Below are 24,657 nucleotides of genomic sequence, written 5' to 3'. Positions count from 1 at the left end.
AGAGCTCAGCAGATACAAACAAGAAAAACACAACCATGTGTTCTTTTGTGTGGATGCGAAACTTCATACACAAATATAGAATATATTGCTGATAAACCAGTTTCTGTAAAACAGAACAACCTTATGCTGTCTCTCCTAAACAATTTTTTTTCTGTATAAGTGTGTTCATGTTATTTCTCACAAATACATACATAAAAGTTATGCATTTAGCAATACGCTTGGCCTGTAACCAGCTTTTAATTAACTATAACATAAAGAACCTTAGTGTAAGTAATATTCACAGGGATGTATTTATTAGACTTTAATTATTCAAATTAACTTTTAAAGACAAATGACATTTAATTAAATTTAATTTAAGAGAAGAGACAGTAATGCTTTAATTTCATTCATCACCCAAGTAACTGCTATAGTGTATGTATAAATTGATGGGCGGACAAGGTGAGAAATAAAAGATATTTCAGTTGTTGTTTGTGAGTAATAATGGTGTTTATACCATGATGCCGGGTTCGCTTGAAACACTAATAAAAATATCACTTAACACATAAAGTCAGGTTAATTTTTTTGTACTAAAGCACCACGAGTACATAAACACGTTTTTCCGCATGCTATAAAAGAAAATTTTACAAATAGAAAAATATAAAAACAAAATGATCGAGGCGAGTACTATAACTATTGTGTATCGAATCCAATGTTATCGCTAAGTACTCATATTTTGGAGTTGCATTTTTTTTTAGTCTAACTATCTAATTATCTATCTCTGTGAAAGTGTTTATCATATCAGAGTACCCCAATAGCTGGCGGCAAGTGCATTTGACAAGTTTTATTGTCTTTTGTCTATCAGTTCAAACTTATACGTAGACAGCAATCGGTATCTTTGAAAGAAAACTGTAAAACAGATATCTCTTTACCTTATAAAAACTTAACTTTTGTTTTAAATTTTTAACTTTATTATGATGTAGCAGCGTTTATCAAAATACCAGTTAAAAACCAAAACATGCAACATACGTAATTAGTAGAGAATTGACTATATACTTCATATATTTGTCTAGAAAACCAAAAGCCTTTCAACAAACACAAACCTCTGTTACGATGTAATTTGTAATGGATCATATCACAACACAAAAAATAACAGTTATTGTTATATTTAGACAAAGCGACCCCATCCTTTTGAAAAACGTTTCTCATAAGTATTCGATTGTATGATTAAAATTATCATTATTGCTTCTAGACGTTTTCGACAAATCAGTAACAAGCTAAATTCTGAAAGTTTTGCAGAAATCTTTGACGTCAAAATAAGAAGATCATTAAATAAAAATCAATGGATTATGTTTGTATTGACCTCTACAACGTGAGCTTTTCTTAAAACATGTGACTTCATACACAAAAGTGTAAAACTAGACTTTTGTTTACATATTATTGTCTGTACAACTATTATATCAGTTTAGTATTTCTAGAGTCTACTTAGTAAATCCTGATTTCACTGTACTGGAAACTGTCGTAATTGCCCCCCCCCCAGGACACTAAAAACATTAACTCATACATCTTAACCCCAATTGAGAAGAATCCTGATATATTAAATAATAAAAACAGTACACAGACTGGTGTTAACGTTTGTCTCGAGACAGTAGTTGTTGAAACAGTTATATGACTGATTTGCAATATTCAGATCTGACTATAATGTGCTTATACAAAACGCTTGGAGTAATTTTCTCATGTTGAACCTTTATCAATGTTTTATCCAATTTCACAATCCTTACCACCTTGCATTGCTGCAAAACATGGTGAACTTAGAGGTGGTAGCTAAAACCGTGAAAAGGTGGCGCAGTCAGCGAATCACTGGAATCCAGAACAGAGACACGTTAAACACGATCAGCTGTTTATAATAAACCCAGAAGACGAGGTTCCAGTTAACAATATCTGATAACGCAGGTTCTAGGTCTTAAAGTATCACACGACATAAACTTGTTACTTAAACAGTAGCAGAAGAAATTTCGTTGTTTTTTTGAACTTTATTGATTGAATAAACAAATTAAGGAGATCAAAACCACATATTATACCGAGACATCTATCTATATCATCCACAAGTTAAAAATACAAAGTTTATCGGCCCGGCATGGTCAAGTGTGTTAAGGCGTTCGACACGTAATCCGCGGGTCGCGGGTTCGAATCTCCGTCGCACCAAACATGCTCGCCCTTTCAGCCGTGGGGGCGTTATAATGTTACGGTCAATCCCACTATTCCTTGGTTAAAGAGTAGTCCAAGAGTTGGCGGTGGGTGATGATGACTAGCTGCCTTCCCTCTAGTCTTACACTGCTAAGTTATGGACGGCTAGCGCAGATAGCCATCGAGTAGCTTTGCGCGAAATTCCAAAAACAAAACAAACATACTAAGCTTATGATATCCATTCAAAACCTACGCCTTCAACGAACGTTAAACATCTCTACTTTTGCATCAAAATGTATGCATATCTTCTAGGTTTTGTTCAGCTAAATTCAGTCACGAAGCCCTCCATCAGGCCAATTTCAAACTACTATTCATTCTTTAATTTCCATAAGTTGAAGTTATCTGTATAAAAACCAGCTGAACCTTTGGTAGATACATGTTGGTCCCCTTTCGTCTTTCACACACACATACAGGGAAGGAAAAGGTTATTATACACATCTGTATTATATCTTATACACGTAATGCATCGCTTGAAAAGTTGGAGGGAGGAAAACAGATGGTGAGAAAGCTTTGTATTTCATTATTTCTTTAATACAGATTTATTAGAGCACGCATCCATAGATAATTAGCATGTGTATTACACGAATAAAAATCCAGCAGTAAAGAAATTATCAATAACCTGCTCATCAAGCGTAAATTATGCAGTTCAAGACTAGGATATAACTTGCTGATACATCTACACACACAAACTAAATCCGGTATGAATTCAGTAGTATCCCTTCTAATAACGTTATTTTCAACTGTAAGCTAAATAATATTTCACGAGGTTCAACCTGTTTACGAGGTTAAAGCTAACAGTTCAAAACAATATTTCTAAATTCCAACCACAATAAATAATAATACTTTTTTTTACCTATTACAACCATTAGTATTAAAGAAGGCAAGTTAACAAAATGGAATATGTCATCGCTCTTAAAAACAATTAAAAATCATTGGTTTGTTCACATAATCTGTCACAAAAGTAATTTTTTTCGCAGAACTACAAACTTTAATCTACTTGTTTTCCTTTTTTTTATCTCTTTCACTTCATACATATCTTCCTGATGAGGTAACAAAACAAATATGTACCTAAGACGACGAACACTCACCTCTTCTTTGTTATACAGAAAATGCTGTACGAAGTAAATGACTAGGGTTGTTCTCACTAGTACCGTTATCCAAAACACCGGCCCAAACAACAGCCGAGCGAACTTTAACGGCTGGTTGGCGAAAGCTGAAATGAAAATGTTGGATAATAAGTAAAATAGCAGGCAAATCAAACAGGAAGACATTAAATTGCACATAGTTGGAAAATAATGACAAAAATAATTACAAAATCGTTGAAGAATGCCTACTATCACGTTTATCGGGCAAATATGTATTTGCTTACGTTTCGATTTTACTGAGCAATACGCATAATAGTTCCTGTTAGTCTCAAGAGAACACCAGAAGTACAACAATGCTTTATTTCCCCAAATGGGGGCCAAAGGCCGCCTAAAAACGTCAGCTGTTTTAACTACTACTAGGATTATACAGTAGTGCATTCTCTGTCAGTCAATCAGTAGACATTAAAATAAAGTAAAAAGGGCGCTTAACGTTGCAATTTGTACTGTAGTGACGTCAGAAAAGCGTCCGCATGCCATGAATCACGAGAACAACTATGCATTTTGTAGGCTACAACACAGTATGATATATGATCGTCATAAGCAAAAAATAAAGATATTTGTTACTCTCAATTACAGTTTTATTTACTATTCACAGAGAACACTTTCGGGGGCCCTGCAGAAGTACATCTAGAATATAATCAGTACTTTGGAAACTTAATCTGTTCTCTATACTGTTAACTTCAAACTAAACACCTCGGTTTACAAGTAGGTTAACACCAGTAGTTAGAAAGAGGTTCAAACCAGTGTTGAGATCTTAACCTAAACCATTCATTAAATTAAATTACAACGTTAGAACTACTCTTTTCGTTTTTTAAAACTTCCTCGTGTCCAACAAAATCAACAAACTACTGTAACGTCACAAATGTCATTTTTCTCTCATAGCCGTTTTCTGTTCAATTTGCTATTAAATTTAGATCTTAAACAATCTAATAAGAAGGTAAAGGCAACACTTCATTCTTAAATTACACAAAAATTACAAAAAGTATTCTTAAAATCTCAGTATAGTTAGTACATAGTATTAGACTTTAATATATAAAACCAGTTGCGTATTATTCTGTTACAAACTTCACATACTGAACCAAAGAGTATACTGAAAATCATGAACTTTTTATACTCTACACAAATACGACATTTTTGGATAATTTATGTAAGGTACATCGAAATACCTACAAGTTTCAAACCTATCGATGGAAGGTATAACGACATCATTGTTAATTACTTTACCTCAGGAATTATTATATTATTAAGTGAATTACAGTGAAAAATGTAATATGATTGTATATCTCTGTAATTTGATACCTCTATCTAGTATTTACAGTAATATGATTGTATATCTCTGTAATTTGAAACCTGTCTAGTATTTACAGTAATATAATTGTATATCTGTAATTTGAGACCTCTATCTGGTATTTACGTCTCATATAAAGTATAAAACATAAAATTCGAAGTTTCAAGATGGCCGCTACTTCTTCTCAATTCTGAAATCATTACCTGCATTTCTCTGGAACTTAAACAGCTATAAAAAAAAGAAGAAAACTGCTGAATAAATGTTCCTAAACATTAGAAAGTGATGGGGCAGGCCCTGATAAAGCAAAGAGTAAGGATAGGAGTACGCAATGAATCCGAGGCCTATCATGTTGTGCACAGAGAATTCAATTACAAGTTTCGAAACCACTGATGAGCTATTTCCGGTTGATTTGCTGCATACTTATAAACGATCGATGTTTCCACTGTTCCTTCATTATCTTACAAAGCAAAAGTCATTATTAGATAGAGAGTTTCTCTCTCCAGGCTGGAAATGAAACTATATATATATATATATATAAATATATATGTCTGCTGCTTGCTCAACCCCCGGGTAATCATGTACCAGCATGGTCAGCTTTTCCTTACACCACATAATGGTTTAATTAATGGCATCATAAGGATGACTAGTGTCCTGGATTTACAACAAATTATATGAGTTGTGTTGGCTCAGTGAGCAAACTGGTCCAAAAACATGTCTTTTGAAAGCAAGGTTAATTTTGAAAAAGTTCGATGTCAGCACGTCGTATACTGCTGAATATATCAAGGATATCTTATGTGAACGTGACCTTTAACTAAGTGACACTAGGTGGTTTGAAGATACACGCACAATGACCTGCAGCTGTAGGACACAGATAATGAAATGTACAAATAAAGATAAACGTTTTGAAAAAGAAAGTAAATGCAGGGGTAGTTAATATCAATCCTTCAAAAACAATACACACAAATAGGAGGAATGTCATTTTCATCATATTTACATAGTGTAGTAGAATACTAACAGACAAAAAATAGGATAAATTAAACTTAACTGTTACTGATTAAATGGCTACACATATTGTTATATGTTAATTCTTGCCTCTAATACTATCATATGCAAATAACATCCCTACTATGTTGTTTTCACTGTTTCAAAGGTTTGATATTAGCCACCCCTAAGGTTGTACTAACAATGAAGTTCTAAATACAGTGAGGTTCCAACTGTGATATTTATTATCTGTTATTGACTGGTAATTCCTGTTTCACCCTATACTTAAGTTTTTAGAGGGACATCATAATTCTGCAAGAAAGTTAACTTCAAGGGCTAATAATAACTGTTTGTACTAGAATTATGATTTGTTTTTTAATTACTACTAGTTATACATACTTGTAAAATGAAATACTCAATTTGAATTTATGTCATCTCAGTGAAGTTGATTGACACCACTGTTTTGGTTTTTGAGTTATTGTGTAATAAAAAAAGCAGAAAAACCAAAGAACAAGAAATTCAAACTTTTAAAACAATGCTTACAGACATTCCCAGAATTTGTGACTCAGTTATTAAATAGATATTGTTATAAAATGAAACACTGTATAGTGTTTAGATGACTTATTAAAAATATATTTAAAATAGCAATTCAGTGAATAATCTGAGCCACCCTACATCAAATCCCCAGCCTACAGATAAATGTATAAAACTACAGAAAAAAATAATTAAATTTTATAAATTTGTTATTATGAATCTAGTACCATCAGTTGGGTTGAAAAAATATTTAAGTGCATGCATGATATCTTTACCATTTATATTATACCTCTCTCTAGATAGATTCTTCTTGGAATTTCAAAAGCAGATGCCCATAGACCAGTAATGTAAGCTGGAGAAATCTTGTAACAATAGTCCGAGGCATATAGGCATTAGCCTCGTTGATGTAATCAGACAGGCATGTAGTAGACCAAAAAGGTGCTCCTTCTGGTACGTTTAAAATGTTATACCAGAAATGTTACCAAAGTTTTGGCATGCAACTAGTTTTTATGTACATAATATATTGTAACCTATACTTTGAATTGTTGGTTTACACTTATGAATTCTGCAGGGTGCTTTTTCAGCTCACAAGTTATTGAAATCCTTTTTGATCCCTTCTATTAAGTTCTACCCATACTTAAAATACATCAGAAAATGTTGTCTGCTGTTACATATAGGAGTACTAAAGCTATAAAATATGCTCTTCAGTAACAGCAGAAAGATTATACAGGAACTACATGACAAGACTTCAAAAAAAATAGCTACAATTCACACACAGAAACCTGAAACTGTAAATGCAGTCATCAAATTGTTATAATACAAACATCAACTAACTCACATAACAAGAAATGGAACTGTAAAAGAATTATCAATAGAAGAGAAAGCATCAGAAAACAAGGTCTTTGTTTATGCAAAAAGAAAACCTATAATAGTAAGACAATACTAAAAAAAATGTAGCCAACAGTTTTATACAGAAAGACCTGAATCTAAAGTGCAATGATAAGGAAAGATGGTATACAGTTTCACAGAGGGTAACGTGAATCTAAAGTACAGTCATCAGAAAAGATGGTACACAACTTTACAAAGTGAAACCTGAATCTACAGTGAAATCATCAGGATGTGTAAATAAACAAAAACACAAGACATGAAAAAACGTTCTTGCAATAGATATTGTAAAGAGATAAAACACACATCTGTAATTTAAAAAAAACCTCTATTTACTACCTTTCAGGCATATGCCCTACATCAGGCTTAGCTTTTAAATTCTGCAAGTTCAACAGCTAAGCCTGAAAAAGTGTATAAACAGGAATCGAGATTGGAAAACATAATGTAATTCACTGACACACACAAACAGTTTTATGGGACTATTACGTATACAGTAGAATGTATAATATATAAAACTAGAAAGAAGTGCTTTGACTAATGATGCAGTTAAAACAATGACTCATTTGTAGATACCTACAATGAAAGTTGAGAGCAAATACTATGCATTTTATTTCATGTAATGAAATAATAGTTCCTATAAGTAATACAAGAATTAAAACTTCTACTAAATCAAGATGTATATGTTTAGAATTTATTATTGTTCAAAGCACCCCCCCCTCCCACAGTTTTGATTATAGGAAAACTAAACTTGGTAAGAGGACTCTGGGTGGTCCAGGGGGCATTTTACATATATATATTATATATTAAGTAAATCCCTACCAAGGGGAGGTTAAAAAGCGCCCTTAAGATCACTCAAACATAATGGAAGTCTAGTAGTAGGTTGTCAGGGTCACTGAACTCTCACCTGCCATAGGATTTGTGTTCCTGACTGCTTCGGGATCCAAGTTTCAAAATGTGTTCATACTCCTACCCATAAGCTAGGAAGACCAAACATGATACACGTATTTAGATTAATGAGGTTTATTTTCAAATAGAAGACCCCTTGTAGTAGCTACAGAAACAACCGTAGATAATGGAGGAGCTTAACTGCTACAATGGGGCCTCTGTATCCCACAGTGGAGTGCGGGGATTTTATACTAGTGTATATAAAGATGTATGTATATGAATAACTCTCAGTGATGTCGAGAAAACCCACTTGTGGAGAAATATATATGTAAAAACGGCTCGTTTGGGTTGAGAAATTTTTTTTACGTGGAGGAGTGAACAACGTTTCGGCCTTCTTCGGTCATCGTCAGGTTCACAAAGAGAGAGGTAACTGACCGGAAGCTGACCACATGTTTGAAAGGGGTTGTGTAATGAGTGTCGGAATGTAGAGGGCGGGCTAATGTGTTGAATATACAATTTTATATTATTTATTTTTTATTATTATTTATTATATTATATTTTAATAAAGATATAAAGATGTTCCTTTGTATTGGTTTATGTTGGGCTTAAGTTGTTGTATAAGTAAGGCTTCCTTAATTTTGCGTTTGTTTATGTTTGTTTCTTTATTTACCATTTGAGTGTTTACTATGGTTATGTTGTGTTTATTTGACTAAGTGTTCGAAAACGTGTGAAGGTGACTTTTTATGTTCTTTAAATCTGGTTTCCATTTTTCTACTTGTTTCTCCAATATAGAAATCGTGGCAGTTATCACATTGTATTTTATAAATAAAGTTGGTGTGATGTTTGTCAGTGTAGTTTTTACATAGTATAGACCTCAGTTTTGTGCCTGGTTTTTGAATAAATTTGGTATTAACTGGAATGCCATATTTTGTTACTAGTTTTTGCCAAATGTTGGTTATTTTTCTGCTGATATCGGGAATATATGGTATGCAGCAGTATATGGTTTCGTGATTTTTTGATTCATGAGATATATTTACTTTTGTTGGTTGATTTTGCTTTATGTCTAGGTGTGTGCGTATAATGTTTTCTACGGTTTGTGGAGGAAACTTATTGATGTTGATGAAGTATTGTTTTATTTTGTCTAATTCATCGTTAATTTTATCTGGTGAGCATAGTTTTATGGCTGTGTTTATTTGGTTTATTAGTATTATGAGTTTTTGTTTTGTTTCATGTGCTGAGTCCCAAGGAATGTATAGTTCAGTATGGGTGATTTTTCGGTGGATTTCTGTTTTGAATTATGTGTCGGTTCTTGTAATTTTGAGATTAAGAAATGATATTTGATTGCTTTCTTCCTGTTCACATGTGAAGTTAATGTTGGGATGTATAGAGTTAATGTGATTGAAAAAATTAAGTATGTGTTCTGTAGATTTCAATCCCGCAACCGTGTCATCTACATATCTGTACCAGTATAGTGGTGGATGTAATGCTGTGTTAATTCCTTGTGTTGCAACTTGTGTCATAAAAAATATTGGCTAGAACTGGTGATACTGGGTTGCCCATGCTTAGGCCATTTGTTTGTATATAGTTTTGGTTGTTGAACATGAAGTTTGTCTTTATTGTGGTGAATTCTATGAGGGATGCTAACTGGTTACTGGGAATGTCTATAGTTGGGTTAGGGTCTCGGATATAGAGTTCTAAGGCTATCTTGCAGGCTTCAGTGGTTGAAACTTCTGTAAAGAGGGATATAACATCGAAACTGGCCATTAAGGCTTTATGATTAAGTTTATTTAGATTAGACTTGAAATTAAAAGAGTCTTTGATGAATGAGCTGGCTGATGTTACATATTTGGAGAATGCCCATGCTATGTATTTACCAAGATTGTAATTAAACGATTCATACGAGGTCTGTTCAAAAAATACGCGGACTGTTTGAATTGCTCGGCTCCAGTTGGTTCCAGGGGAATCCGCTTGGTGTCGCTAGGTTCGCACAGATCAGCTGATTACGACGCCATTTCCCGATTGCAGATATCTTCATTTGTGTATTAGCTACGCGGTTTTAAGTGAAGTGCTATTTTTTCGTTTGGCGGATTTCAGAATGAATGACCTGAAGGAGCAACGACTTGATGTTAAATTTTGTGTTAAACTTGGAAAATCTGCAACTGTAACTTTTGCTATGCTTAACACGGCTTACGGTGATGTTGCCATGAAGCGTACGGCATGTTTCAAGTGGCATAAACGTTTTAAGGATGGTCGACAGTCCATTGAAGATGATGAGCGTCCTGGACGTCCTTCCACGTCAACTGACGACCAACACGTCGACAAAATCAACACCCTGGTGCGGGCAAAACGACGTCTGACTGTCAGGGAGCTAGCTGAAGAGTGTGGGATATCAGTTGGATCTTGTTACGAGATTTTGACCGAAAAATTGAAGATGCACTGCGTTGCTGCGAAATTCAGCCCTCAGAAATCGTGAGTTTTTGGCCAAACACTCGATCACTGTTCTTCCCCACCCCCCTACTCACCTGACCTTGCTCCTTGCGATTTTGTCTTGTTCCCCAAACTCAAAAGACCCTTGAAAGGAAGAAGATTTGAGACGATTCCCGAGATTAAGGCAAATGCGACGAAGGAGCTGGAGGACATTACAAAAGAAGTGTACCAGGACTGTTTCAACAAGTGGAAACACCGTTGGGATAAGTGTGTGCGTTGGGGAGGAGAGTACTTTGAAGGGGTCCCAGACCTGTAACTTCTAAATAAAGTACATTTTGTTTTATGACGTCAGTCCGCGTATTTTTTGAACAGACCTCGTATGTGGACATTATTGGTCGTAATGGACAATCTAGTTTATGAGGTTTGGGGATGCCGTATATTTGTAGTGTGCGTGAGTCGGTTTTGCGTAGATAGGAATAAAGTGTTTGTGAAATTGTGTTGGCTTTTTTTCATTTTTAGTAGTATTTTGTTTAGTTGTGTTTCGTGTGTCTTTGTTAGATTTGTGTGTATTAGTTTAAATTTGTTAGTGTCTGATAGGATGTTCTTCATTTTTTGAATGTATTCATTCGTATTCATTATGACTATAGCGTTACCTTTATAGAAAACACTCAAACACTAAATAAAGAAACAAACATAAACAAACGCAAAATTAAAGAAGCCTTACTTATACAACAACTTAAGCCCAAAATAAACCAATACAAAGAAACACCTTTATATCTATATTAAAATATAATATAATAAATAATAATAAAAAGAAATAATATAAAATTGTATATTCAACATCTAAGTCCGCCCTCTACATTCCGACACTCATTACACAACCCCTTTCAAACATGTGGTCAGCTTCCGGTCAGTTATCTCTCTCTTTCTTTGTGAACCTGACGATGACCGAAGAATGTCGAAACGTTGTTCACTCCTCTACGTAAAAAATTTCTCAACCCAAACGAGCCGTTTTTACATATATATGAATAACTCTGCAAGTATATGTTACATGATACATATATAAAGACTACAGTCAGGTTGCAATGTCTATCAATGTTACGACCAGGCCTTTGACTGTTATGATAAAGGACTGATGACCACGGACGGTCTCATACCCTTCACAAAGACTATTCCACAAAACAGCATGACATTTCAACCATAAAGTGTTAGGAAGTCACACATCTCTCTTTAAATCCTCAAAATATTATTTTTCTTGTTCCCACAACAAAATATTTGACTGTGAAACCTTTAATGCTAGTTTTGTGACATAGGGAGTGAGAAATTTCAGAAACCTTTTACGAGTAGAAAATTGATCAGTATATCGAAGGGCATTCCTTCACTTAGTAATTCAGCAGATAGCCCGATGTGGCTTTGCTCTAAGAAAACACGCACACTTATTAATTACAAGTTCGGAAGCTCAAAACAACGCATCAGTCACTTAAAAAAAAATTGTTATGCTTGTTTGTTACTCAATACAATGTTGCTCAATGGCTATCAGTAATATTTTCATCGTATGCATTGAATACATAATTTAGGTATTATTAGCCGCCATGCTTATCGCTAAGCCGCCGATGGAAAACGAATGTATCAAATTATTAACTATAAACTTTACCCCATTATCATTAAACAAAAGGTGAGACCTGTTTCGAATACTTGCACGAGCTTCACAAGGAATATCAGTGCTAGCCATCAATAATTTTAAACTGACAGACTGAGAGAAGACAGGTGATCAACAGCACCCACCGACAACTTTTAGGCTATTCTAATTAAACAGTGAGATTTTTACGTTCTTGTAACGCAACGACAGAACAGTAGGGTTTTACATTCTTGTAAGGTATCAACGGTCTCAAAATCGTATCCAACAGATCAGCAAGCTAACCATTAAATCATGTTCGGTCCCAGAACAAAGCAATATCAGAAGATCTTCGTTTGCTGTACCATTATTACTCAAAAGTGATTACTAATTTATTTTTCTTTAATCAGTATAATTTAAAAAAATATATATTGTTTGTTTCTGAATTTCGCGCAAAGCTACTCGAGGGCTTTCTGCGCTAGCCGTCCCTTATTTAGCAGTGTAAGACTAGAGAGAAGTCAGCTAGTCATCACCACCCACCGCCAACTCTTGGGCTACTCTTTTTACCAACGAATGGCAGGATTGACCGTCACATTATAATGCCCCCACGGCATTAAAATGTTACGAAGGCCCCTGCACCTTCCACAAATTTAATCTTTGTTTCGTGTTATCTGGCTAATTTTGTTTTTTATTTTCGTTGTCCATATAATTCTTGAATAATGCAGTATGCATATTATAATAACTGAAGTTTTACTACGGCTGATTTAAAATTCTCATCTGATCTTGATGTTTCTGAACTCGTGATCGTCTTCATTCGAGAGAGAAAACTTTAGCCCTTACTGATACAATATTTAAACAAATTACAATGTTATAACAAAACTAGCAATAAGAGACCATTACTTTAATATGAAGACAAAAATTTGTTTACTCTCGGTTAATATGTTTGGAGAATGCATGTTTTCGCTTAGGTTATTTTTTACGTGAAATAAGCTATAATGATGGTCTATCAACTCACGACAAAAACACACTTGCGTAATTTCACTAAAAGTATTAGGTCATTTCATATGAAACGGCCGACTTTCGCTTAGTTGAAGAGTGAATGCGATTAGTGTAAGTTGGATACAGTATGATATTTAGTACTGATGAGAGTGCTGTGCTTCTCATTTGTCTGTCATGCCAAGTTGTATTATAATTGTTTTTGTGTTTCTGTGGGACCATATACAAGGTGATGTCTTAAAAAGAATTCAAACTACTTTTTTGTACAAGTTAAGATTGGGAAAAAAATGCAACCGAGGCTGCTAAAAACAACAATTTGCCCTTTGGACAAGGGACTACTTCTCAATGGACTATTCAACGTTGGTTCCAGAAATTTCGTTCTGGTGATATGAACCTCAAGAATGAGCCCCGAGGAAAATCTCAGTCTGCTGTGAATGAAGAAAGATTAAGAGCTATTGCGGAAGCTAACCCACACATGACAATTCGGAAACTTGGAGCAGACTTGTTACCTGGCTACAATCGTAAAGGTTAAAAAATTGAACAATTGCTTACCACACAAATTTACAGAAGGGCAGAAATTGGTTAGGAACAAGAGGGAGTTATTCTTGAGGTAAATCGTTACCTGTGACGAAATTGTATCGTATACGACAACCGAAAGAGATTGGGACAATGTTTAAATGCAGATAAATCTCCAAGATATGCGCCTTTGCACCTAAAATACTTATGGTGACAGTATGATAGTCTTCAGAGGAAATTATTCATTACTTCTTTCTTCAACCAGGTGAAACAATTACAGCACGATCTTACTGCCAACAGACTGATAAAATGTATCACATATTAACAACCAAGCAGCCATCATTGTAAACAGGCATGGTCCGATTTTGCTGCAAGATAACGCCAGACTCCATACCCCACAAATCACCATTTCAAATTTGAGAGAATTGAAACATGAAATTTTGGAGCATCTACCATATTCATTTGACCTATCTCCAACTGATTATTACCTTTACCGGCATTTGAAACTGTTTTTCCAGAAAAAAAAAACATTAAAGGATCAGGAAACTATTGTCAAAGTCTCTGAAGAATTTATTATCTCCAAAACAACGGAGTTTTATAGAAACGAGATATTTTCATCAGTATCCTGTTACGAGAAAACCCTCGTAGAAAATGGAGCACTTTTTGATTAGTAAAATTGGTGTATGTAACAAATATGGTGTTTTAATTTTTACATATATAATCAGTCATTTCATATGAAACGAGCTAATACTTCATTCCCTATTCAGGTTGTGAAAATAAATCTACAGAAACTTCAACTTGACAGGATCTACGAGATCAAATCTACAAAGTTTTATACTCACTAGAGTATTTTGCAGTTATTTGAGGTAAAAGTAAGAAAAAATAAGTTATGCCGTTAAGGATCTTTTATAAGAATCTGAATAAAAGTGAACCTGGATTTGAAATATATGAAAAATATGGTAAATATTGGTAAAAGTATTTAACTACATATTTAAATCATGGTACAGGTTAGAGGAAAAAAACAAACTGCTCTAAATTAAAGATTGTTGCACACACAGAGATGCAAGTACATGTTTATTTCCATCTATATTAGAAAGAATTGTTTTAACACTTATAATTAGTTGAAAAAGGCAAACCACCCTATTCCACTCAAGAAATCCAGCCTTAACGTAAAAGATAACAGTATGCACAATTTCAAAATATGCCTGTAAACATGGCTTAAAATTTAGACAGTACTATGATCACAACATCTGTTCAACTTATCATCCTGTAAACATGCCGTATAGTTTAGTCAATACTATACAACCATAAAAGTCATTTAGTAATGATGAAAGAACATATGGGAAGAGAATGATATATAGTAAGAAAGATAGTACATCTTACCAGAATAGTTACTTGTGGAAGAAAGACAGAAAGTTAATTTTAAAACATGCAGGTAATATCACAGATTAAAAAACAACAACACTGACAGACAGTGAACACTGAATACCCTATTCTCGCGCTCCTATCTAATGGGGAAAATACATAATAAAAGGTTCAAACTCTCACCAGAATATAATTAAACTTTTTAACATGAAAGTCAACTTGAGCTCAATAGAGTGGTGAGAGACCCCTAAGATTCATGTACAGTTATCCTAATTTTGGACAACTGAAGAGGTAGAAGGCATCACCCATAGCAAAGAGTAATTTGTCCTGATCTTTGAATCCAATAACGGGATTGACACCTTTATAACATCTCCCACGGGAGAAAGTGTGGAGCTTGTTTTCAACGGTGTAGAATCTTGAATCCTGGACCCTTCGATCTGCAGCCTAACACACTAACCACCAGACCGCGCCCAGTCCCAAAATTTAATAATTAACATTCATCTATGTACACACAAGATCTTCAGCTATGGATGCAAAGCAAAATAAGTTTATGATGGCAATCATAATTTCACTAAAACAATTACAGTAATAAAACTATTTTATAAGTGTTTCTGGCATTCTGTAGCAATATGTTGTTTTGACGAAACCCAAATACTTCCTAGCAGTACGTGATTGTAATCACATTCTAGCTCTTTTAAGATCTTACTAAGTTCGTGTCCTAAACTAAAAATTATTTATGACAGTCGTAGGTTTGGTCTGTTTTGAATTTCGCGCAATGCTACACGATGGTTATCTGCGCTAGCCGTCCCTCATTTAGCAGTGTAAGACTAGAGGGAAGGCAGATAGTCATCACCACCCACCGCCAACTCTTTGGCTACTCTTTTACTAAGAAATGTGGGATTGACCGTCACATTATAACGCCCCCACGGCTGAAAGAGCGAGCATGTTTTGTGCGATGGGGATTCATACCCGCGACCCTCAGATTAAGAGTTTAGTGCCTTAACCTCAACGTCGTAGGAAGGAAGGTCCCTTTTTCCGTATTATCAGAGTTACTTAATTGTGTGTTAAACACTTTAGTGGTCGAATGTAAGCTATAGATATTCTGAAATGTGCACTAAAAATGAATAGCTTTCTCCATTGAGAAGTGTCTATCAATGTAGTCAGTATACGATTACGTTCTAGAGGAAACCAACATTATTTAAAAAAAAAAAAAAACTCGATCAAACGATTTTTTCTCTCTGCCAAAATGCTTGTTCAAAGTAATAAACATTATCCTGTTGTTTTCTTATGGAAACCTACAAAGCAGGCAAACTACAATATCCATTGCGGGAACAAAACCTTGTATTTTAACGTTCCATACATATTTCGCTGATCCCCAGAGGTGGGGACTAAATTTCTTCTTTACGTTTTTATTCGTAGTACAACCTGAAGGTTGAATACAGTGGTAAGAAACCAAGAACAAGCTTATTTATCCCTGCTTCAAGTATGTAACCACTGCTGCTAACCAGGTACACTTACTCTGACTATCATCTGACATATGTATGTAAATCGATCAACTCTCGCACTATAACGAAGCTACTCTAGACAAACAGAGCTAACAGATAGAAAGTTGGAGGGTATTAACCTGTATTCTCCGTGGGTTACATACACAGACATCTAACTTCAAAACTACAGTTTGATCGATCGCTAATGTTCTCTTCCCCCCCCTCTCATTTTATTACCAGAAGAATTTGCATTGTAATAATGCATCACTCACACCGAAATTACATTCTATGAATACAAGTCTTTAGAGTATTGACAAGTTTTTCACATCTCTCCACCAACACCTATTTTACATTTTAACTTGCGAAAGGAAAATCAGAAGTCATTATGAAATATTTCTTAGAAGATTGGTCGATAAGAGGATTTGAATTCTTAACAAAATAGAACAATTGATGAACTCATCATACAACTCAACGACATCTTTAAACAAAATCATATACAACCAACACAGTGTGTGAATATAAATAACTAAACATCATATACAACCAACACAGGGTGTGAATATAAATAACTAAACATCATATACAACCAACACAGTGTGTGAATATAAATAACTAAACATCATATACAACCAACACAGTGTGTGAATATAAATAACTAAACATCATATACAACCAACACAGTGTGTGAATATAAATAACTAAACGTCATATACAACCAACACAGTGTGTGAATATAAATAACTAAACATCATATACAACCAACACAGTGTGTGAATATAAATAACAAAACATCATATACAACCAACACAGTGTGTGAATATAAATAACTAAACATCATATACAACCAACACAGTGTGTGAATATAAATAACTAAACATCATATACAACCAACACAGTGTGTGAATATAAATAACTAAACATCGTATACAACCAACACAGTGTGTGAATATAAATAACAAAACATCATATACAACCAACACAGTGTGTGAATATAAATAACTAAACATCATATACAACCAACACAGTGTGTGAATATAAACAAACTCATACCGATTGTAACTGAAAATTTAAAGATAAAACTGTAGAAATACTTTTGACACTTTATTGCAACTCTTTAGAATTTCTATAAAACATTCTTCAAATGAATTGAATTGTACTCGTGGAATAAACAAATAACGTTATTTGGTAATGTGCTTTAATTCCCTGCTTTTAAGATATAAGTTAGTACTGCGAACAATGTCAAAGTCTAAAATCTATTAGCTTTATCAATCTATATAACGAGATACACTTATTAGCTTAAACTATGTATTTAAGACAAGCCTAAATGTACTATGTTGGGCAAGTCAAGAATAAGTGAGGCTTTTAACAAGGTACAGAAACACAGTATTAGTTAGAATAAATACATCTAATTTTATTTTATCACTTCTGTGTTCGGTGTCTAGTTAGGATAATTATTCCACACTGTTAGCTTACAATATGGATTTCAGGACTAACCGAAGTCTCCTAGGCTGAGCGAATCTCTTATTATTGGTCGAAAATATCGTTAAAAGCGAAGATACCCAACTGGTGAAATAATGTGTTCTAATCATTACAAATAATAAATTTCAGATAGTACATTTTATTATCTATTCTTTTACTGCGTATATAATTTTTTGTTCTGATCTATATGGGTAGCTTACTTTCATCGGGAGTTAACAGTAATAACATAAGAACTTTACCAAAAATTTAATACCACTTTAGAAAACTGATTTTCGACTTTCCATGTTGCCCTTGAAACTTCTCACTCCATCGCTGTTGTTGTTAATATAAAGACAGTGAATTATACAATATTGCCTCACACTGCAATTTATTAGAAATAAGCTTATCCACACGATAATGAGGTCTACCTTTGACCACACACTTTCTAAGATTCTCTATTGTGCTTGAACGTATGCTTACAATAACAGGTTTAAGCAGATCAAAGCCGCATAAGTCAATTCAAGCTAAATCTGGGGAAAATCAAATGGAATTATTGTTATTCCGAGGTTTTCAGTGACATATATAAATTTTTATTCATAAAAAAAAAGAGTAACTGATTTAGAGGTTATGGCAGGAAGCTTTGTAAAACTCAAAATGTTATTATCTTGTTACCAAAACTAATAAAATATATCCAGTTTCGTCAAAATGACATTTTTTCGAATGAAGGCATTGTTACATGTTGACTTACGGGTATAGTTTGAGTGTGTGTGTGTGTGTTTTCTTTTAGCAAAGCCACAAAGGCTATCTGCTCAGCCCACCGAGGGGAATCGAACCCCTGATTTTAGCGTTGTAAATCCGGAGACATGCCGCTGTACTAGCGGGGAGCGGTATAGTTTGGGATATAGATTTTATTTTAAAAGTTCTGTTCTGCGTATTTCTCAACTTTCAAGTAACATTAAAGGTTTCCTTTTCAGAAATTTTTGCACTTTTTGGTTATTCATCATGTAACTAATTATTATTACTTGTCTCATACATTTTGGACGAATCAACAATAATTACGTCAACGAAATACGAAATAATTATTGTTTAATGATTTACTAATACTCTTTTCATCCATTTCGACTTAACTTGGTATATCACTGTTTATTCACACTAGATGTCGAATGATTTCTTCAATACAATAAACATAACTTACTCGTATCATAACTTACCTGTAGTTGCTTCTGGTAGGTCAAGCAGTAACCGCATAAACGATTTGTCGCGTTCACTGAAAAATGAAACAAGTATCAAACGTCAATTTTGAAATACATGGTTCCTGAATAGGTTTTAAATTACTAATATATCTGTAACTGAAGAACAACGAGTACAAATAGTCACTAAAGTCACTTAGACACATGTACGTTTATCATATACACTAATAAATATTCTATGTTACGTAACACATTTCATAAACAACCGATACCAGCTGAACTGAGATTCATTACAATTTCCCTACACTAATAAGAGAAATATTTCTGTTTTTAACGCAGAATCTATGTAATTCTTTCTCCCATTAACGAAGCACGTGAATTAGACTTCTCTAAACAACAACTACCTTAACGGTCAACTTACTTATCCCCAAATGGCAATACCTTATTTTTATTCTCATTTCTTCTTTACTTTGGAAAGCAGTCACCTTCTTACAACTGTCTGCAGGGTGATATAGATGTGGGACGTTGTGGGCTAGAGCACCCACACCTCGCTCTCCTAATTTCTATTTCTATTCTTTGTTTATTTTATTTTATTATTCAGTTATTCTTTATATGAGACTGGCGAATGGAGGTTAAGACTGACAGACGGTGTATCCCCACTACAATGAGGGATACATTTTATATCCCACATTACAACTTGTACTGTGGGAACCTTTCAATTGGTGCAGCATTTTTTATTTTTGTTTCGGCTTGTTTTCGTCTATAACAAACATTAGTCAGAGGTTTGAATATACTGCTTTTAATGCAGTCCTTTCTTTTGATTTTGTTTTACTTAACTCTTTTGTATAACTATTCTCTCTACCTATCCACTTACAAGTTCATCTTCCCATGTGTGTCTTTCTACTTGTCTACTTATCTATTCGTCTGTCTGTCTATCTTTTTATCCATTTGTTTTATGTCTTTCAGCATGTTTATTTGTTCGCGTAACTACCTTTGGTTTTTTGATTTGTCAATTAACCTATCTTTGTATCCTTTTGCCTGTTTATTCCTCAATTTATTCATTCGTCTTTGACTTTCTATTTGTCTCTCTATCCATCTGCCTGCCTATTTATCTATCTTTCCATCATTTTTGTATGCCTCTCTGCGCATCTCTATATCTTTATCTCTACCTACTTGCTTTTTATCATGCATCAATTAAGTTCTTGCTTAGAGAATATTTTATATAATGACTTACTAATGCATTTCAAAACTATTTACAAAAAAAACCGAATAGTAGAAAACTTCGTGACTCGTGTTACTCCTATAAAATAATTAACACACGATTTATTAATGACAGTTTTAGCAATATTAACTACAAGTTTGCACCTTGGATCAACTGAGCTCTCAGAAAACTTACACTAACAAATAGTTAAAAATGAAAGTAACAACCATGATTAATGAGTTTCAATTAATGTCTGATTAATAACTAACAAACTCTACAGTAAAGTTCAAACTGTTATTATCACAAGTTTATTAACTGTAGAGAGTGATTTACACTGTACCTCTTTTTCATATTGTAAAACCAGTATTAAACACTGTTATGACCTCTTTCACACCTACTTACATGAGTACAATATTACAACAACCTCTTTGCCATGTAGTAATAGTACAACACAACTACTACCTACTTATTAAAACTAGCACTCTCCTTTCACCTACTTCCCATCCAGTAAAACTAGTACAACACAATGACCTCCCTTTTTCATCTATTAAAACCAGTACAACATTATAACGAACTTATTTTCAACATGTAAATGGTCTTATACAGAAAATATACAAAGAATGTCAAAAATCTTTGTTAACACTTTATTATGGTTTATTTTGAATTTCGCGCAAAGCTGCACGAGGGCTATCTGCGCTAGCTGTCCCTAATTTAGCAGTTTAAGACTAGAGGAAAAGCAGCTAGTCATCACCACCCACCGCCAACTCTTGGAATACTCTTTTACCAACGAATAGTGGGATTGACCGTCGCATATAACGCCCCCACGGATGAAAAGGCGAGCATGTTTGATGTGACAGCTTCATTATGGAAAAAGCAGAATTGTTCCCAGTATTCACATGTTAAGTGCTTAGAGAACGCGAGAAAATTTCTATACACAGTTGTTTTCATGCACGCTCCCTCCTCAGTATTGAAATATTTATATATTAGCTCTTTCTCGTACTTGATTTACTGCAGGGTATGACAGGAGTGCGAAGTTCGTTCCTTCAAGTTCTCTAGATTACGTTATTTTTATTGGAGGTTTTCCAAGTTTTATACACACAATCCACATGGCTCAAATCATATGGCTAAAGCAAGCAGTCAAGTTTCCTTGCCAAGATGCAAAACATGCAGGTTACTTTACTCCATCGCGTGAAGACTGGCGCATGAAAATTGTGTTTTTTATAGAGAAACATAGTGATAAAACTAAAGACATCTAGCACTACAGAAAATGGACATATACGAAGACACTGTAAACAGACTGATAGGAGTACAAGTCGTGTTTCTGCTGGGCATGCAAGTACAAGCGATAAGCCTTGTGTTCGATCACACCGGCCGACATTTATAGCTACTGTTAGTGTCCGTCAACAATCGATTTAACCGTTGAAGGCTCTTTGAACTCTCAATTCTCGTTCAGGAGTTTTTTAGAGGCAAAGTAGCTATTTTTATACACATACATGGTCTCCCAAAAAATGTATACACACTTTGAATGATTATAACTCGCTCAAACTTTCTTTTTTTTACAGGTGCAACTTATGTGAAGTAATAGCAGAAACAAGACTAAGCTTTGAGAAAAGGAAATTTATCTTAAAGTGTTACTGGATGTGTGAGAACGTAGTTGAAGTGCAAAGACGATTTAGAAGGGAGTTTCAAACAGATCCACTAACGCGACTCACCATTACTCGCATCAAATGGTTTGGTTTTTTGGAATTTCGCACAAAGCTACTCGAGGGCTATCTGTGCTAGCCGTCCCTAATTTAGCAGTGTAAGACTAGAGGGAAGGCAGCTAGTCATCACTACCCACCGCCAACTCTTGGGCTACTCTTTTACCAACGAATAGTGGGATTGACCGTCACATTATAACGCCCCCACGGCTGGGAGGGCGAGCATGTTTGGCGCGACTCGGGCGCGAACCCGCGACCCTCAGATTACGAAGCGCACGCCTTAACGCGCTAGGCCATGCCAGGCTCCTACTCGCATCAGATATGTTTGAAACAAATGTAACTCTTCAAGACCTCCATAAAGGGCGTTCTGGAAGTCAGCGGTCGTCCACCGATAGCACACGAGAAGCAGAGCTGTTGGAAAGTCTCCACCAATCTCCAAGGATATCTGTTTGGCAAACACCCCGTGAGACAGGAATCCCAAAATCGAGCGTTCATCGCATGTTGAAATTCGTTCATTGGAAAAGTTTTATTCCAGCATTAGTCCACGCCCTCAATGAAGATGATCATGACCGGAGAGTTGAATTTTGTGAGTGGTACCTGGTAAAATCTGCAGAGGATGCACAGTTTCATAGATTGTCTGGAGCGATGAGGCCACATTTAAGTTAAATGGCTCAGTTAATCACCACAATCGCCCACTTACGTGGTAAATAACCACGTAAACTTACCATTGGTTAAATTGTGGTGTGGATTATCAGCGTTAGGCGAATTGGACCATTATTTTTCGAATACACAGTCACTGGTCTCATTTATCTGAATGTGCTACAAAAATCTATCGTGTCACGCATTCGAGAGCAATTTGAAGATAAGGAGTTTTACTTCCAGCAAGATGGAGCACCTCCCCACTACCATCATAATGTGAGGGTCTATCTTGACGAAAATGTGCCGAACAGATGGACTGGGTGAAGAGGTAGCACTGAATTTCCCCCACGTTCACCAGACCTTACATCTCTGAACTCTTTTCTACGAGGATATATCAAAAATAAGGTTTATAGCACAAAACCTGCAACAATCAATCAGCTGAGAGCAGAAATTGAAAGAGAATGCACCCAAATACCAAATGAAGTAATTCGTGAAGTTTGCAATTCCATCTGTCCGCGTTATCAGCAGTGCCTGGATCAGAACGTTCATCAGTTCGAACACCTGCGATAACTTGTCTTCTTGAACTTGAATTATAAAACCAAGATATATCTTAATAAACGTTGTATCTATAATCATTAAAAGTGTGTATACATTTTATTGGGACACCCTGTATATAGAATCCGTAAGATCATACTTTTATTCAATGTTTTTATTTTAGTTTACATGACAGACATGCACTCCCGCTTCCGAAAGTAAAATAATGTATTTGTAAAATCGAGTGTTGCAAACCTCCATGACTCGAGAAACCTTTATTCTATATTGTTAATCCGAGTGTAAGGTTTAACATACAAATATATTAAACGCTGCATTAAACATACTTTATTCAGAATAAGACAATTAAAGAACGTTTTACTCAACATTTTTATCTAAACCAAGTTTTAATCTATTTGATCAGTTTGTTTGTTTCTATTCACATATGTACAAGGGGTAGTTGTTAAACGTAAAGAGAAATCCTACATTCTTCTGGCACATATTTCATACTCTTTGGGGAAAATTGTTTGTCCGAAACTTTTACTTCTTCTGTTATTTAACAGACCATTATTATTGTAACTAATCTGTAATTTATCATTACGAACATGTACTGTAGTATTTATTATTTCCTGTTCTTATGCGCAAAGCCACGCAATGAGTTATTGGCATTGTGTCCACCGCATGGATCGATCCCTAAATCTTAGAACTATAAGCTTACCAATGACTTATTAAATAATAATATCATTTTACCTGATTATTTTCTCTAATATAATTAGCTGTTATTTTTTTCATTATATAAAAACATACAAATTAGTTTGTTCACCTGTGTCAAATAGTATTCCACTGTTCTATTATGCTATTTTACAAAATACATTAATTTATATCTTACTGACTATAGACAAAAATTTCGCTAAGCCTGAATTATATTACAGACGACAGATACATAGACTAGTATATAAGCATGTATTAATTTATTCCTCATTACTTTATAAGTTGTGTAGAATGTATACATATAAACAATGTTGGAATAAATATATACTTTGGTATTGGTTCTAGACAAACAATAATTTAACTTGGTTTATACGCGAAAAAGTATTCATTTAATTGTATGTTCATATAACCACTTCGCTACAACGATACCCGAATATACAGTAAAGTTATAAAAAAAAAACTTCGATACTTTGATTATAATACAAATATCGCCACCGTATTATATATATATTATTTAGATACTTTTACTGTCACAAATAGAGTCAACTTTACATGAGAGCTAGTCGTGTATATACATTTTTCCATTATACCTGACTAGCTATAATTTAACAAAATAAAATACAGTGAACTTACTTTGAGCAAAAAATAGTTTTATTGGCTTGTTGCGTTTCGTAGTTTTTACTGTATTATAGCGGAAACTGTAATCAATGAAAGAAATAATATACAAGTTTTCTCTCTTGGACAAAATCCTGAATAAAAAAAACATGTATTGTATTAAAATTAATATTTAATTACTGTAGTAAATATATCGAACGAAGATCCTGAACCAATGCATATTCATCTAAACTTAAGCGTTTTATATATATATATATACATTAATGTT

General features: G+C 34.4%; 1 protein-coding gene across 4 annotated transcripts in view; it reads right to left on the bottom strand.

The window, feature by feature from the left end:
• LOC143240405 (uncharacterized) overlaps nucleotides 1-24,657 on the bottom strand; it is a 90,475-nt gene that overhangs the window by 7,329 nt on the left and 58,489 nt on the right. For 3 of the 4 annotated variants that reach the window (XM_076482792.1, XM_076482794.1, XM_076482795.1), the window contains 2 exons: nucleotides 19,014-19,069; nucleotides 3,312-3,436 (listed from right to left, as the gene is read on the bottom strand). In XM_076482792.1, coding sequence (XP_076338907.1) covers nucleotides 3,312-3,436; nucleotides 19,014-19,069 — 181 coding nt within the window. Of the gene's footprint in view, nucleotides 1-3,311; nucleotides 3,437-19,013; nucleotides 19,070-24,407; nucleotides 24,473-24,657 lie in introns of all 4 variants that reach the window. The other variant, XR_013021752.1, reaches the window with a different exon arrangement.

The sequence above is a fragment of the Tachypleus tridentatus genome, chromosome 13, assembly GCF_004210375.1.
Source record: "Tachypleus tridentatus isolate NWPU-2018 chromosome 13, ASM421037v1, whole genome shotgun sequence".
NCBI lineage: Eukaryota > Metazoa > Arthropoda > Merostomata > Xiphosura > Limulidae > Tachypleus > Tachypleus tridentatus.
This window is presented reverse-complemented; position numbering and strand designations above follow the sequence as displayed.